The sequence below is a fragment of the Cyprinodon tularosa genome, unplaced genomic scaffold (genome assembly GCF_016077235.1).
Source record: "Cyprinodon tularosa strain WSP-4 unplaced genomic scaffold, ASM1607723v1 ctg453, whole genome shotgun sequence".
Lineage (NCBI taxonomy): Eukaryota > Metazoa > Chordata > Actinopteri > Cyprinodontiformes > Cyprinodontidae > Cyprinodon > Cyprinodon tularosa.
The window spans coordinates 579,941-595,298 of NW_024039178.1; the positions used below are offsets into that span (position 1 = coordinate 579,941).

At 42.8% G+C, this 15,358-nt stretch overlaps 1 protein-coding gene across 1 annotated transcript; it reads left to right on the forward strand.

The window, feature by feature from the left end:
• Positions 1 to 562: 562 nt before the first annotated feature.
• LOC119793457 (neuronal acetylcholine receptor subunit alpha-10-like) lies at positions 563 to 13,393 on the forward strand. Its single transcript, XM_038300677.1, is given in 7 exon segments — positions 563 to 602; positions 605 to 778; positions 9,739 to 9,884; positions 9,953 to 10,107; positions 10,182 to 10,428; positions 10,498 to 10,783; positions 11,147 to 13,393. Coding segments are annotated over 7 exon segments (1,746 nt in total). The 3' UTR covers positions 11,845 to 13,393.
• The last annotated feature ends 1,965 nt before the right edge of the window (positions 13,394 to 15,358 follow it).

Consider the following 15,358-nt stretch of genomic DNA (forward strand, 5'->3'; position numbering starts at 1 on the left):
GTTCTGTTAGAGTCAGTGAGACCCGGAAGGTCTCCTAGCTCCATTAGAGTCGGTGACACCTGAAAGTTCTCCTTGTTCTGTTAGAGTCAGTGAGACCCAAAAGTTCCTCTGGTTCTGTTAGAGTCAGTGAGACCTGAATGTTGTCCTTAATCCATTAAAGTAATTGAGACTCGAAAGTTCTTTCTGACTCCATTAGAGTCAGTGGAACTTGAAAGTTCTCCTGGTTCTGCTAGAGTCAGGGAGACCCGAAAATTATCCTGGCTCTGTTAGAGTCAGTGAGACCTGAAAGTTCTCCTAGTTCTATTAGAGTCAGTGAGACCTGTATGTTCTCCTGGCTCTATTAGAGTCAGGGAGACCCGAAAGTTCTCCTATTTCTGTTAGAGTCAGTGAGACCCAAAGGTTTGGTCCAAATGGGACTTACCTTTTTTCACTTGCTGTGAGTCAGTAGATATGACCCGAACCAGAGGTTCTGCTCAGTGGGCCTGTGTTAGGGATCCGTCCTGCAGAGTGAGCGCTCCTGTCTGCAGCTTCTATCTGTGACTGTTTGGAGTTTTCTCCTAACATGGTGTTCAGCCATCGGAGCACTAAGTGCCCGTCATACCTCCAAACCGCTGCAGAGAAGCTCACACCTCCATCAGCACCAGCCCCTCCCCCTCAGCCTCTCTCCACCGCTCAGGTTGGATTGTGCTGCCAGAACCTCCGCTTGCTCATCGGGTCAGTAACAGGATGGGGCTCCGCTGCAGAACCTCAGTCGTCCTGCTACTTCTTCTGTTACCAGGTAAGATTGGTACAGGATTTTCCAAAAACAGTTTGATTTGAACTATAGCCTGACCAGAACCATCTGTAAATTCTTCAAACCTCTGGATCTCAGCTGGTTCTTCTTCAGATTCTATCATGTTGATTTGATGAATGTGTTGTTGTAGGGGTGGAGTGGGGGGGTGACTGATATGCAGAGCTTTTCTGTTCTATTCACTTCTGCTGCAGTTTTTCAGTAAGAATGTAACAGAACCAACCAGAACCGCTTCATAATAGGAAATAATTGGATCAGGTTCTGACCTAAATCCTAAAGTTCGGACTACAAACAGAACTTTTGCAGAATTTGTGGCTGAGCAAACATCTACCTGGTTCTGTTACCTAACCTCCATCTTCTGAAACATCAGAGCAGATGACTGCCATCAGATAAACTGAAGGCAGTTGATTTCCTGTCTGGTTCTGGTTCTGATGGATCACTCCTTCTCTTCTGGACCTGGATTTTTCACATAGCAGAGCTTCCTGATTTCAGTGTGACCTTCACGGCGGGTTTGAAGCAGAAGGTGTCCATCAGGATGTGACCGATAGTATGGTTCTGGCTCAGTCCAGATTTGGACCTTTTGGGCCACTGTGCGACTGGTTCGTTTCATAGACCAACTGTGGGACCAGAGCAGCAAACATTAAACATTGAAAACAGTAATGATTGAAGAGGCTTTCATCGGATCTCAGTCTGGACTCCAAATAATTAAGCTTTCAGTCTTTTTCTGAGCAGAGTGAACCAAAGCCCGGTTCTGTACGGGAACTGGACCCAAGAGCAATAAACTGTAATTTGTACATGGAGAATGAGAGTCAGAACTTCTGTGAGTGATTAATGACAGATGCAGGACGACAGGAGGAGGCATTATGGGTAAAATGGACAAGGGTCCCAGCCAGTGGCAGACTTAGGGGCCGCAGGTAAAGTTCAGTCAGGGGCCTCAGCCTCCGTATCCCAGTCGGCCCTGAGTGACAGATTAGGAGGGGCTGCCAGTGTTCAGAGCAATACTGTTAACCGTGTTGTTCCTCATTAATAACAGACATACCTGTTGGTTTGGAGGGAGCTGACATTTCCAGGACTCTCTATCTTTATTTTAGTTTTTGCTTATCAGTGTTAATATTTCAGTTATTAAGAACTGTTTACATAAAATCATATTAATGTTTTAATACTGACAGCAGCCATGATGATCTAAAGAACCTTTGGATGTGTTTCTTTATTCTAAGGGTAAATCGCTATCTTTGTTCGGGGTTGATCCATTTCTTTCTGTTTCTGTTCCAAAGTCAAACCAGGCTCCATCTCTGCTCTGAAATCAGACGTGTTCTCCTGCTGCAGTTATTTTGTTCTTATTGTTTTTATTTCTCCTGTGGACGAGGCAGGTCGACATCCCTGGCCTGAACAGCTGATCTGCTCCTTAAAGATCAGACAGGCTGCTAGTTTATCCCTGCGTGTCGTAGCCAGGGGCGGATTTAGGAAATTTGGGGCCCTAGGCAAAGACAGACAGGGAGCCCACTGAATTGAGAAGACAACACATAAAACAGACCCATTATACAGATAAACATTTTAATGAATACACATACATTTGTTCTGTTTTGTCCATCTCTTCTTGTCCCTTTTTCTTATTGTTTTACTCTCTATGTTTTGTATTCAGCTGGTTTTTTATGCCATCTCAAAAGGAATGCAGGATTTTTTCCAAGCACTAAACTCACTTAGCCGATTGCTGCTTCCTGTGCTTCCAAAAACTTGACGGCAAAAGTAAATAACTGAGTCCTTCCTTTTACTAGACAAGCAATGATCTGCTTATCTGTTCTCCATTTCTCGTTTGAATGAAATAATAGCTGCATGAATCGTGATAACAGACAAGATAGAGGAGAGCAAGAGGCGGGGTTACCAATCTACTTGCTCTGGAGAGCAGAGTTCGGTTTTATGTTTTCGCCAAAGTCTCCAGTAGCAGAAAAAAGTTGATAGATTTGGCTCTAGGCGCTTTTTTTGCATGAAGCATTCTGATGGCTTTTTAGCTAAAGTATTTTTTACCGTACCATACCACACCAACTTTATTTATGAAGCACTTTATGCACCGGACCAAAGTGCTGTACACAATCATAAAATACAATAAGATTATAAAATAGGAAAAAAAAAACGAGTGTAAAATACTTATTAGTATACAAACAGAATAAAACATAATTAATGTGCACAAGCAAGGAACAGTTGTATTAACCATACAGGTAAACAGAGCTTTATGGGGCTCCCAGGAACTTGGGGCCCTAGCCAACTGCCTAGTATTGCCTAATGGTAAATCCCCCCCTGGTCATAGCTCCAGTCCCAGTGCCGTATTGGCGCAACTACCATCTTGTTTTTCTTCCCATTCATTGTCAGGTTGTGGCGGAGCAGGTAGAGATTATATGAAAGCTGAGACACGAAGAGCTGGCAGCAACGAACATCAAGCTATGCACCGGTGTCATCAGACAAACAGACTACAGGAGCAAAGATTACAACATATTTCTACAACTCCTCATCTTCAGCTGTGTTTAGATGAGAGTTGGAGCCGTTCTGGTCCCCCTAGACCCAGGGACAATGAAGGACAGTGTCTCTAAGCCCCCTGAGGGAGAGTGTCTCACATCCACTGAGGGAAAGTGTCTCCAAGCCCCCTGAAGGACAGCATCTCCACATCTGCTGAGGGACAGTATCTTCAATGCCCCTGAGGGAGAGCATCTCCATGTCCTCTCAGGGACAGTAACTCCACACACCATGAGGGACAGAGAAAACACGCTCGCTGAGGGACAGCGTTTCCAGGTCTTATAAGAGACAGTGTCAACATGTCCCCTGAGGAACAGCATCTCTAAGCCCCCTGAGGAACAGTGTCTCCACATCCCATGAGGGCCCACCCATCATCTCAACAGAACCAGTCCAGTGTCCAACCCTGACTGGGTCTAACTTGTTGAATCTGTTTGGATGACAAGGATGAAAATCTTTGCTTTGTTTAATCTTAATATTTATGGGAAATGCAGGTAGTTTTTTTATGTTGTTCTCTTAACAAAACATCCTCTATAAACATGAGATATTTTATTGAATTTAGACAAAAAACAGCAGCTGGACAAGAGAAGCAAAGAGTGTCAGTCAGACCTTCTGGGTTCATTTCTGCACTTCTGTTTGGACAGCGTTGATCTGGCTTCTGTTTCTGTTCTTCAGGCCAGATAAAGCATCTCTAAACATTAATGAATATTTATAATTCCTGTGATAAAAATACATGTTTGACCAAATGATTTGCTTAACAACCAGATCTCGGCTACAAATGGAAAGACTCAAGACTTTTTTGTGACTCTAAGATGAGAACCTTGGCTCCGGGTTTGGGTTCAGTCCGTCGCAGCAGAACCGTTTCACTAGATCACCATATGAGGAAGAATCAGACTCTCCTGTTCATCAGTCATAAGGATCAGAACACTGAGAGCTGGGAGGAAACATGGATCCGGCCCGGTCCGGTCTGAGCAAAAGGTGCTGCTGCACACGATGTCCTCATCAACACCGGCCTGGAACAGATGTTCTCAGAAGATAACAGACTATGAAGAACATCTCTCCATCCATCATTAACTTAATAACTAATTAAGTAACAGAATAATTCTGGTCCAACACCTTCTTAGGGTTCTGGTTCAGCCCATCTGCAGGCAAACAGAGGAGGGAGGGGTCTGTCTGCAGCAGAGGAGCATCGACGCCGCTGCAGCTGTTGATGCAGAGATTAGAACCGGTTCTGAAACAGGACCAGAACAGAACCGGTGACTTAGAACAGTTCTATTGTTAAAAATGAATTAAAAACCTGTGTCTCAGCTAAGCTGCAGGTCTAAAATATACCCGAGCATCATTTACTAGGAAGCACCAACTTTGGACCAAAGCCGAGTCAGTCAGAACCTCTGTCCTCTGAAAGGTTCAGGCTGTTCTGCAGCTGAACCTTCAGCTCTTCATGGATTTCCTTCCTGATTAATGAACCCGCACCGTTTCCCTTCTTACTTATATGGTCACTGGGCTGCAGTGTTTTCTGAGGGAGACAGAACAGATCCAGCTGGTTCTGATTTATCACCTGCAGGGTTTCATGCAGCTCGGACCAGATTGGACTTTCTGTGGGAGGAACGTCAGCTGCAGCTTCAGTTTGTCCAACAGACTCGTTCTAAACTTTCACTCCACCATCTGTGTATAATATACATCAAATAAATCTGTTATGATTACAGAGCTTAATTACAGAGATGAATAATTGTTTCTAGTATCTTTATTTCAGACCTCTTTATATCACACTGCAAAAACAATGTAGAAAGAAGTAAAACATTCTTAAATTAAACGTATTTAGCCCTATTTTTAGATGATTTGCCAATGAAATTTGTATTTTTACTCTTTTAATAAGAAAATTAGATAATATGCTTTTGAAATAAGACAATACAATTACTTTTTCTTATTTTAAAATAGTTTAAATTGTCTGGTTCCATTGGGAAAGTGTTTCACTTACCTCCTAAATTCAAGAAAAAATGCCTTTATTTTAAGAAAAAATTACTTATTGAGTTTTCATTTTTTGCAGTGCAGACTGATGAAACAATTGAAACATTAAAAATTGAAACGTTTAATCTGAGTAAAGAATCTAATTAGAGCTGGAGTTTATTGAACCAGGGATTGGACTCCTCTCTTTAAAGGAATAGTACACCCAAAACATGATTAGCCTTCATTTTCTACTCACCTCCATGCTGAACAACACTCTGGAGTACTTTTTTGATATCTCAAATGCATCTGGAGATCTGGGAGGCCTCTTGCTGTCTGCTGACATTCAAATAATGGAGGTCTATGGTGACCGAGACAGAAAGGTCCATAAAAGTCCACAAAAAACGTGTCAATATTCCTCCATACTGCTCGTCCAATGTATTCCAAGTGTCCTGAGTTGGTAGGGTCCATAATTTACTCGAAACAAAGTCATTTAGAATGTTTTTAGAGCATAAACAGTAGTGTATAGGATTTCCTAAAAGCGCACGCCTGCGAGTTCACAAGCCTACGGAAACTGCAGCAGACCAAACCAGATGAAAGTGCGCATTCAGCGTCTGCTCTGCCGATAATGCAAGCGTAGAAGAAGAAATGTGCTGTTTACCTGTGCAAAGAAAGAAACAACGAAAGAAAAATGTCTGAGGACTTCAGTGTTGAGGAAGAGCATGAGTTCTTTGCCGAGCTGAATGCGCACTTTCATCTGGTTTGGTCTGCCGCGGCTTCTGTAGCGTCGTGAACGCACTTTTAGGAAATCCTATACTCTACTGTTTATGCTCTAAAAACATTCTAAATGACTTCGTTTCGAGTAAATTCTGGATGCTACCCACTTAGGACACTTGGAATACATTGGACGAGCAGTATGGAGGAATATTGACACGTTTTTTGTGGACTTTTATGGACCTTTCTGCCTCGGTCGCCATAGACCTCCATTATTTGAATGTCAGCAGACAGCAAGAAGCCTCCCAGATCTCCAGATGCATTTGAGATATCAAAAAAGTACTCCAGAGTGTTGTTCAGCATGGGGGTGAGTAGAAAATGAAGGCTAATCATGTTTTGGGTGTACTATTCCTTTAAGAATAACAGGCAAACCGAACAGAAGATTTTCTATGATTTAAACCAATCCTGTTTGGCCGCTTCCTAAATGTATTCATGATAAAGAACATCATAAAGGACTGATGTTGGAGTTTGAAGGACAAACACTCTCAGGTGCAGACATGTTTATGGATATTCCCCCCACTGAGAACCGGGTTCCAGAGCTTTAAGCAGAACCAGCGGTCTGCTCATCATGGACTGGACCGACGGGATTTAGAGGCCTTCTGAATCCGCCACTCTGAAGATGTTATGGAATGAGAGAGAGATCAGCAGGTTAATTGAGGAGGGAGATGAGCAGCAGCAGCAGCAGCAGCAGCAGCAGGATGTGCGGAGGATTAACTGGAAGAAACGGATCAGAAAAGGACAAAAGCTTTTAATCCGACGCTTCGTGTTTGAAGAAGTAAATATGGAAGAATCATTTAACCTCATCAGAAACGTTCCTCCAGAGATCGTCAGAGCTTCCTGTTGGGTTGATCCTGAGCTGCTGAGAAACTCTGACCTTAGTTGGGAGGGTGACCCTGTTGCTGGGGGCAACGCTGTTCTCTTGTTCTGCTGAAATTGATGGAGGAAAAGGAACCAATCAGATTATTGGAAAGGTTGTCATGACGATTAAATGATTGTTGAATCCTCAGCATCAACTATCTGAGGCTGATACAGCATCACCATGGTTCTGATCCAGTTATTGTTTTGGTCTAGTTTTTGTTCTGATCCAGTAATGGTTCTGTTTCCTCATCATGGTTTTGATCCAGTTATGGTTCTGATCCAGTAATGGTACTGTTTCCTCATCATGGTTCTGATCCAGTAATGGTTCTGTATCCTCATCATGGTTCTGATCCAGTAATGGTACTGTTTCCTCATCATGGTTCTGATCCAGTAATGGTTCTGTATCCTCATCATGGTTCTGATCCAGTAATGGTACTGTTTCCTCATCATGGTTCTGATCCAGTAATGGTTCTGTATCCTCATCATGGTTCTGATCCAGTAATGGTTTTGTTTCCTCATCATGGTTCTGATTCAGTTATGGTTCTGATCCAGTTACTGTTCTGATCCAGTTATGATTCTGATCCAGTAATGGTTCTGTATCCTCATCATGGTTCTGATCCAGTAATGGTTTTGTTTCCTCATCATGGTTCTGATTCAGTTATGGTTCTGATCCAGTTACTGTTCTGATCCAGTTATTGTTCTGATCCAGTTATGATTCTGATCCAGCAATGGTTCTGTTTCCTCATCATGGTTCTGATCCAGTTATTGTTTTGGTCCAGTTTTTGTTCTGATTCAGTAATGGTTCTGTTTCCTCATCATGGTTTTGATCCAGTTATGGTTCTGATCCAGTAATGGTACTGTTTCCTCATCATGGTTCTGATCCAGTAATGGTTCTGTATCCTCATCATGGTTCTGATCCAGTAATGGTACTGTTTCCTCATCATGGTTCTGATCCAGTAATGGTTCTGTATCCTCATCATGGTTCTGATCCAGTAATGGTACTGTTTCCTCATCATGGTTCTGATCCAGTAATGGTTCTGTATCCTCATCATGGTTCTGATCCAGTAATGGTACTGTTTCCTCATCATGGTTCTGATCCAGTAATGGTTCTGTATCCTCATCATGGTTCTGATCCAGTAATGGTTTTGTTTCCTCATCATGGTTCTGATCCAGTAATGGTACTGTTTCCTCATCATGGTTCTGATCCAGTAATGGTTCTGTATCCTCATCATGGTTCTGATCCAGTAATGGTACTGTTTCCTCATCATGGTTCTGATCCAGTAATGGTTCTGTATCCTCATCATGGTTCTGATCCAGTAATGGTACTGTTTCCTCATCATGGTTCTGATCCAGTAATGGTTCTGTATCCTCATCATGGTTCTGATCCAGTAATGGTACTGTTTCCTCATCATGGTTCTGATCCAGTAATGGTTCTGTATCCTCATCATGGTTCTGATCCAGTAATGGTTTTGTTTCCTCATCATGGTTCTGATTCAGTTATGGTTCTGATCCAGTTACTGTTCTGATCCAGTTATTGTTCTGATCCAGTTATGATTCTGATCCAGCAATGGTTCTGTTTCCTCATCATGGTTCTGATCCAGTAATGGTTTTGTTTCCTCATCATGGTTCTGATTCAGTTATGGTTCTGATCCAGTTACTGTTCTGATCCAGTTATTGTTCTGATCCAGTTATGATTCTGATCCAGCAATGGTTCTGTTTCCTCATCATGGTTCTGATCCAGTTATTGTTTTGGTCCAGTTTTTGTTCTGATTCAGTAATGGTTCTGTTTCCTCATCATGGTTCTGATTCAGTTATGGTTCTGATCCAGTTACTGTTCTGATCCAGTTATTGTTCTGATCCAGTTATGATTCTGATCCAGCAATGGTTCTGTTTCCTCATCATGGTTCTGATCCAGTTATTGTTTTGGTCCAGTTTTTGTTCTGATTCAGTAATGGTTCTGTTTCCTCACTGTGGTTCTGATGCAGTTATAGTTCTGTTTCGCCATCAAGGTTCTGATCCAGTTCTGGTTCTCTTTCCTCCGTGTTTGAGGTATTTCTGTTCCGTTTGTACAATGTTGTGGACTCCTTTGATTGGCTGCTGGAATAACGAGCTGTCAGGTGGAGCAGCTGGTGGAGGAAAACAGAGGAGCTGAAGGTAGATTAGTTCAAAGATCAATCGCAGTGGGACAGGGAGCTCTCTGCTCTCTACTTTCAGAACCAGAAGCTCTCCCAGCTCCACCAGAACCAGGGAGGAGATGGCAGGAACCCAACAGCAACAACCAGAAGATACAGATTCTGCTCATTTCCAGCTTCCTCTGTGGAGATTATTGGACTTTATTTAGAAAAATGTTCCTGAATCTTTTACATCCAATCTCCCACAACAATGATGATTATTATGATGGTGATGATAAGGATGATCTAATCTCATATTAACAATTAGATGATTCTCATAGCCTCTAATTGTTCAGGCGGTGGATCAGCCAATCGGCTCTCTCTGCAGAGCCATTTAACGGTTGTAACAAATCTCTGTACAGGCTCTTTACTTTCTAGACCTGGATTATTCATCTCTACTCTCTGTTTCATCCAGCTTCTCACTAAATGCCTCCTTTCTCCTCCCAATGTTTGTTCCTCTACAAGCTCTGAAGGCTTGAGAAGTTTTGGGAAGAACCTGATCTACTGAGGGGAAAATCTCATGTCTCTCTTATGGCTAGTTCTAGTTTTATTCATGCGATCTTAGAAGCTTAACACTGAGCTCTGAAAACAGATCAAAAGCCTAATTTTCACTACTGCAGAGCAGCGACAGAGACCTAAGGCTTGTTTTAGGTGGATAAAAACCAGATTGATCCACATCTGCTCTTTTCTTCTCAGGTTGCTTTTGTGCTCACGGCCGCTTTGCTCAGAAGCTTCTGAATGACCTTTTCTCCAACTACACCAATGCTCTGCGGCCGGTGGAGGACACGGACCACATCATCAACGTGACCCTGCAGATCACCCTGTCCCAGATCATCGACATGGTAACCAGACTTGCAGATGTCTGATTACGCTGTGGACTCTCAGGTCCTCATCTGTTTGGTCTTATCAGGATGAAAGGAACCAGATCCTCAGCACCTACCTGTGGGTCCGCCAGGTGTGGATGGACGCCTTCCTGATCTGGAGGAAGGAGGACTACGATGGCCTGGACGCCATCCGGATACCTAGCAGCTATGTCTGGAGGCCTGACATCGTCCTCTATAACAGGTACACAAAGCTTCCTGTCAGAGGTGCTCACTTCTTCTGCAGATTAAAAAATGTTTTCTCTTTCTGTTTTGCAGCGCAGACGATGAGTTCTCCAGCTCCATGGAGACCAACGTCGTCCTCCGTAATGATGGACAGGTGACATGGGACCAACCGGCCATCACCAAGAGTTCTTGCTCGGTAGATGTGGCCTTCTTCCCCTTCGATGTGCAACAGTGCCACCTGACCTTCGGCTCCTGGACTCATAATGGGAACCAGATGGACCTCTCCAATGCCTTGGACAGTGCTGATCTGGCTGATTTTGTCCCAAACGTAGAGTGGGAGGTAAGAGGTGACCTCAGCAGCTTGTCTTCTGTGGTTGGGTTTTCCTGATCCAAACTTCTCTCTGAGCAGGTTCTGGGAATGCCAGCCAAGAAGAATGTCATCCTGTACGGCTGCTGCTCAGACCCGTACCCAGACATCACCTTCACGCTCCACTTGAAGAGACGTGCCTCCTTCTACATCTTCAACCTCCTCATCCCCTGCATGATGATCTCCTTCCTGGCTCCACTGGGCTTCTACCTGCCGGCGGACTCTGGAGAGAAGGTTTCTCTGGGTGTGACGGTGCTGCTGGCGCTCACCGTGTTCCAGCTGCTGGTGGCTGAGAGCATGCCACCGTCTGAGAGCGTCCCACTCATCGGTCAGAACCTCCTGTCTCTTTCAGATAAACCATTTATTATTGGGTTGCCTTAGATCATCCCACTTTGGTCCTTGTTTGTTGGACACCTTTTAAAACTCTGCAGGCATAAAATAATGACATTTATGCGGAATGTCATCAGCATAAATAGGGTAAAAATAGTTTTTATTACCTAACCACCCCCGGAAGAAGAAACACAGGAGAACAGGAAATGTCCCGGTGCAGGGCCTTGGGGTACCCCACAGACCTTCACAATCACTGATATTACCTGCTAGTTGACCCAGAGGTTCAGTCCAGATGATTTCCAACTCAACTAAGTGGGACACGATGAGAGTGCAGAGCACTGATCTGTTTGTGTTTCAACAGGGAAGTACTACATCGCCACCATGACGATGGTCACTGCATCCACAGCGCTCACCATCTTCATCATGAACATCCACCACTGCGGCCCTGAGGCCCGCCCGGTCCCAAAATGGGCCGAGTGTCTAATCCTGAAGTTCCTTGCTAAAATCTGCTGCGTCAACGAGGTCGGAGAGAGCTGCCTTGGAAGTTCATCCAGGAAACAACCATTATCTCAGGAGGAGTCAGACGAGCAGGACTCAGGCGGCGGAAGAGGAGCAAATTGGGATGTTAATGGCCAAGCATGGGGAGGAAGGGTGGAGGAGGGTGAGACCAAGCAGACTGTCTGGAAGGAAGATCTGTTCGTCACCGTCGACCACTCTGACGAGAAGGAGGCCACTGGGAGGAGAGAGGAGGAAGAGGAGCACTCCCACATTGACCATGAGGGAAGAAGAGGAGCGTACGTTGAGGAGAAGAAAGGTGTTGGAGGTGCAGTTGAGGAGAACCGCAGGGAGATCTGGGTGAGAACCAAATGTGTGTGCCAACACCAGCGTCTGCTGAAGAACGTGGAGTACATCGCCATGTCGTACCAAGACCAGCGGACGGCGCAGGTCCGCATCTCAGAGTGGAGGAAGGTCGCCAAGGTGATGGATCGCTTCTTCATGTGGCTCTTCTTCATCATGTTCTTCCTCATGAGCATCGTGATCCTGGGAAAGGCCCTGTGATTAAGAACATCTGGACGCTCACGTTGCTCACGTTTTTGTTTGTTCTTCACAGCTTCACTAAACTGATGATGAAGCTACATCATCATCAACATTTTAAGCAGACATTTTTGGTCAGGTTCCTGAAGGCAAGGCTCGAATAAATATCCAGGAAGCAAACTGATCCCATGAGAGGTTTGGACACCAGGGTCCAATAAGGCTGGTTCTGTCTGGCTCTCCATCTTGTCTGGAGAAGAAATAGGTCTTTATGAATAGTAAAAAATAATCAGAATAAGTGAATCTTGACAAATGAAGTTTGAAATCATGAAATCATCTTCAGAAACAACAAACCAGATTCTTTTAGGTCTGTAAAGTAAAGCTCTGTGTTTACATCTTTAACCCTCTTTAGGGCAAGTTACCGTTTTAATCACTTGCATACCCTTTACAAATGGAGTCCCTATCCGTCAGAGAAGTCTACAAAGATATTTATATCCCATCATCCAGTAAAGATAATGCTACCTGGCTGTTAAACATGTTATTTCAGCGTTTTAACAATTAGATGACCTCATGAATTATATATTACCTACTATAAATTAAGTGAAAAAAGTTAACAAATTAAGAAAAAAAAAAATAAAAAGCCAATTGAAACCTTAAAAACAATAAACTAAGTTAAAAAGGTGAGATATTTAAGTGGTTTTATTGGCAATAATGCTCTAAGGCGGAGGTCTTCAACAGGGGGTCCGCGACTCCTAGGGGGTCCATGGAGGTACTGCATGGGGGTTGCTAAAATTCTGGTAGATTGGACTGCAATTTTTTCCACTAATTGAAATGTCTTTAAATCCACATTAACATGAACGTAAACACAGTGTAGTAAACTGATAAATGACACAGAAGATGTATTTCATTCATCAATGCACACATTCAGTGACACACAGGAGCTCTTTCAAGCTGGGCACCGTTTCATTCACAACACCTGTCCCATCAACCAGGAATCGGAATCAGAACATTACCCCATCTGGAATAGAGTGACTATAGGACCAGTTTGATATAACACAGTTTTATACAATATATATAAAATTAGGGGGTCCCCGCTCCATCTCACCATCAGTTTGGGGGTCCTTGGCCTGGAAATCCCCCTGCTCTAAGGCTATGTGTAGCAAATAAAAAAAAGTCTTCCACTCAGTGAATGCTTTTCATTAATTTCTTATAGAAGGACTTTTGTTATTTTTCCTAATATATCAGGGCAAATTGCCATTTCTTGTTATAACATTGAACTTCATTTTTACCATCAAAGTATACATATTTTTTTTTAATGTTACAAAAGTAATAAGGTCTTGTCCTGTCCTCCAATAACACTTGACCTGAAATTTAGATTCTCCAAGTATTTCACTTAGTGCCGTATAAAGAGTTAAGCTTTCTCTTCCCTGATTCTTTCCTGCAAAGACATCACTCTGAGCAAACACTTCAAAGAACACTTCATAATGTATATTAAATATCCATGAGACATGACAACAGATTTCACATAATTGCAATCTTACTCAGACCACAGAGGTTGCTCTGGGCTCGCTTCTTCAGAAAGCCACATCATTACAGCAAACACGTGTTTGTAAAATGAGGCATCACTTCCCCAAGCCACATCAAAATAATGCACCGTGTTCCAGATAAAGGGCTGGTTATCCTCCAGCAGCAGTGTGTCGCAGACAGCTTGTCACAGGTATTTTTGATTTATGCCCCATATTGAGGCGTGGTCTGTGCTATGTTATTAAGAGCAACTAGCTGTGGGTCTAGTTATGGCCGAGGCGGCGAAGAAGTGGGGGCAAGTTTGTGCGACAATGGAGGGACATGAGGGTGAAAAAGAGCGGGAATCAAGGTGGAAAAAGGGTCTCAGCGTTCTCACCTCGATCTTCTAGATGGTCCAACTTCACCTGTGGTTTTCCACAATGGCGGTCATACAAACAAAATAAGCCAGTAAGGTACCAAACAGGAAATACGCATAGTGTAGAGCGGATGTAGATTTGATCAATCAGATACCTCCTGTCTGCGGCACTGCCTGCGGTCACCTTCAAGTTTGGAAAGGGGCACCAGTGAGTCTTGTCTTGTGAGTATAAATTAAAGGCAGAGAGAGAGCTTGTTGTTAAGCATGATCCACTCTGTCTGTGGTCATCTTTTATTCCCAAATCTCTGTTATGTACATAATGAAGATGAGAACAGTTTATCCTGACAGAAGAACTGTTCTAATTAGATAAAATGCAGCTGCAGAGGCGCTGAGACTCTGAATGAGTCTGGGCTGTGAGAACATTTAGAACTTCCTGATGTGTTTGTGGTTTTCTCTTATCCAGCCATCAGTTTGAGACCATAGGATGGTTCCTCTCATCCCTACAAACCAGACATGACTCATTTTAATGAAACTAAAACAAATCATCAGTTCAAAGATTTTTTATTTCTGTTTTCCGGAGGGAAGCTTCTTAATTCCTAAAAACTGAGGATCCAGTGTTGGTTCTGATTCTTCACCTAATGTTTTTTCCACTTTATAAACCACAGCCTGCCGCATGAGTTCAGTGAATATAAAGGACATGTGATATTTGATTTACTATAATAAAGGATCTTTATAATAATTCTGTGTTGTTGAGTTTTTCTCTGAGACCCAAACAAAGGAACACTGAGTCCAACCCGAACGGTCCAGAACAGGAGGATATCTGGATGTCTGCAGCAACAGAGCAGGAATGGACCTGAAGCAGAACTGAACTGAGCTCCTGAAGCTCAGGCCTGGAGAAGAAGGTTAGCTATGAAGGTTATTTGTTTCAAAACTATTTGTGCATTGTAAGTGTGAATTTGAGAGAGAGAGTTACATTCTAAGTTTTATACGTGTAGAATAAAAAAAGAAATTCACAGGTGCACATTTTTTTTTTTTTTACACCTGATCAAATTTTAAGTACAAGTACACAATTCTTTCCTACAAGTTGCACATCAAAAACCTCTTACATTCTCAGAATGCAAAACTATTTGTGCATTAACTTTGGTGTTTTGTAGTTGTAGATTTTTTTAAAATCTGTCCCAGTTACAAAAAAAGTTAAACCTCTTCAAATTCTTGTGTACGAGTACACAAATTGTGTTCTGTGCAATGCACATAACAAATGTCTTCCGTTCAGTTTTGCTAGTTGATCTAAAACAAATGGTGCAAAACAAATTCAAACTTGTGTTAAAATCTTAAAAACACGAATGCAAATCAATGAATATAAATGCACAAATCTGCTGCTGTGACTTACAAATTCAACTTAACAAGTTAGGCCTTCATTTTCACTTTTGACACAAATGTCACACTGGTAAAAATGAGCTTTGACTTGTGGGTAGTACCCTTTATTTACACATACAAAACTTAGAATGTAACTCTCTATCTACAACTTCAAATTCACACTTACAATTCAATAGTTTTGAAAAAAATAAATTTTATAGTTAGCTTAAGCTGCTGCAGCTTCCCCTGATGGATGAGACATGAAGAACATGTATGCTTGCAAACCAAACACACCAGACTCTGAGC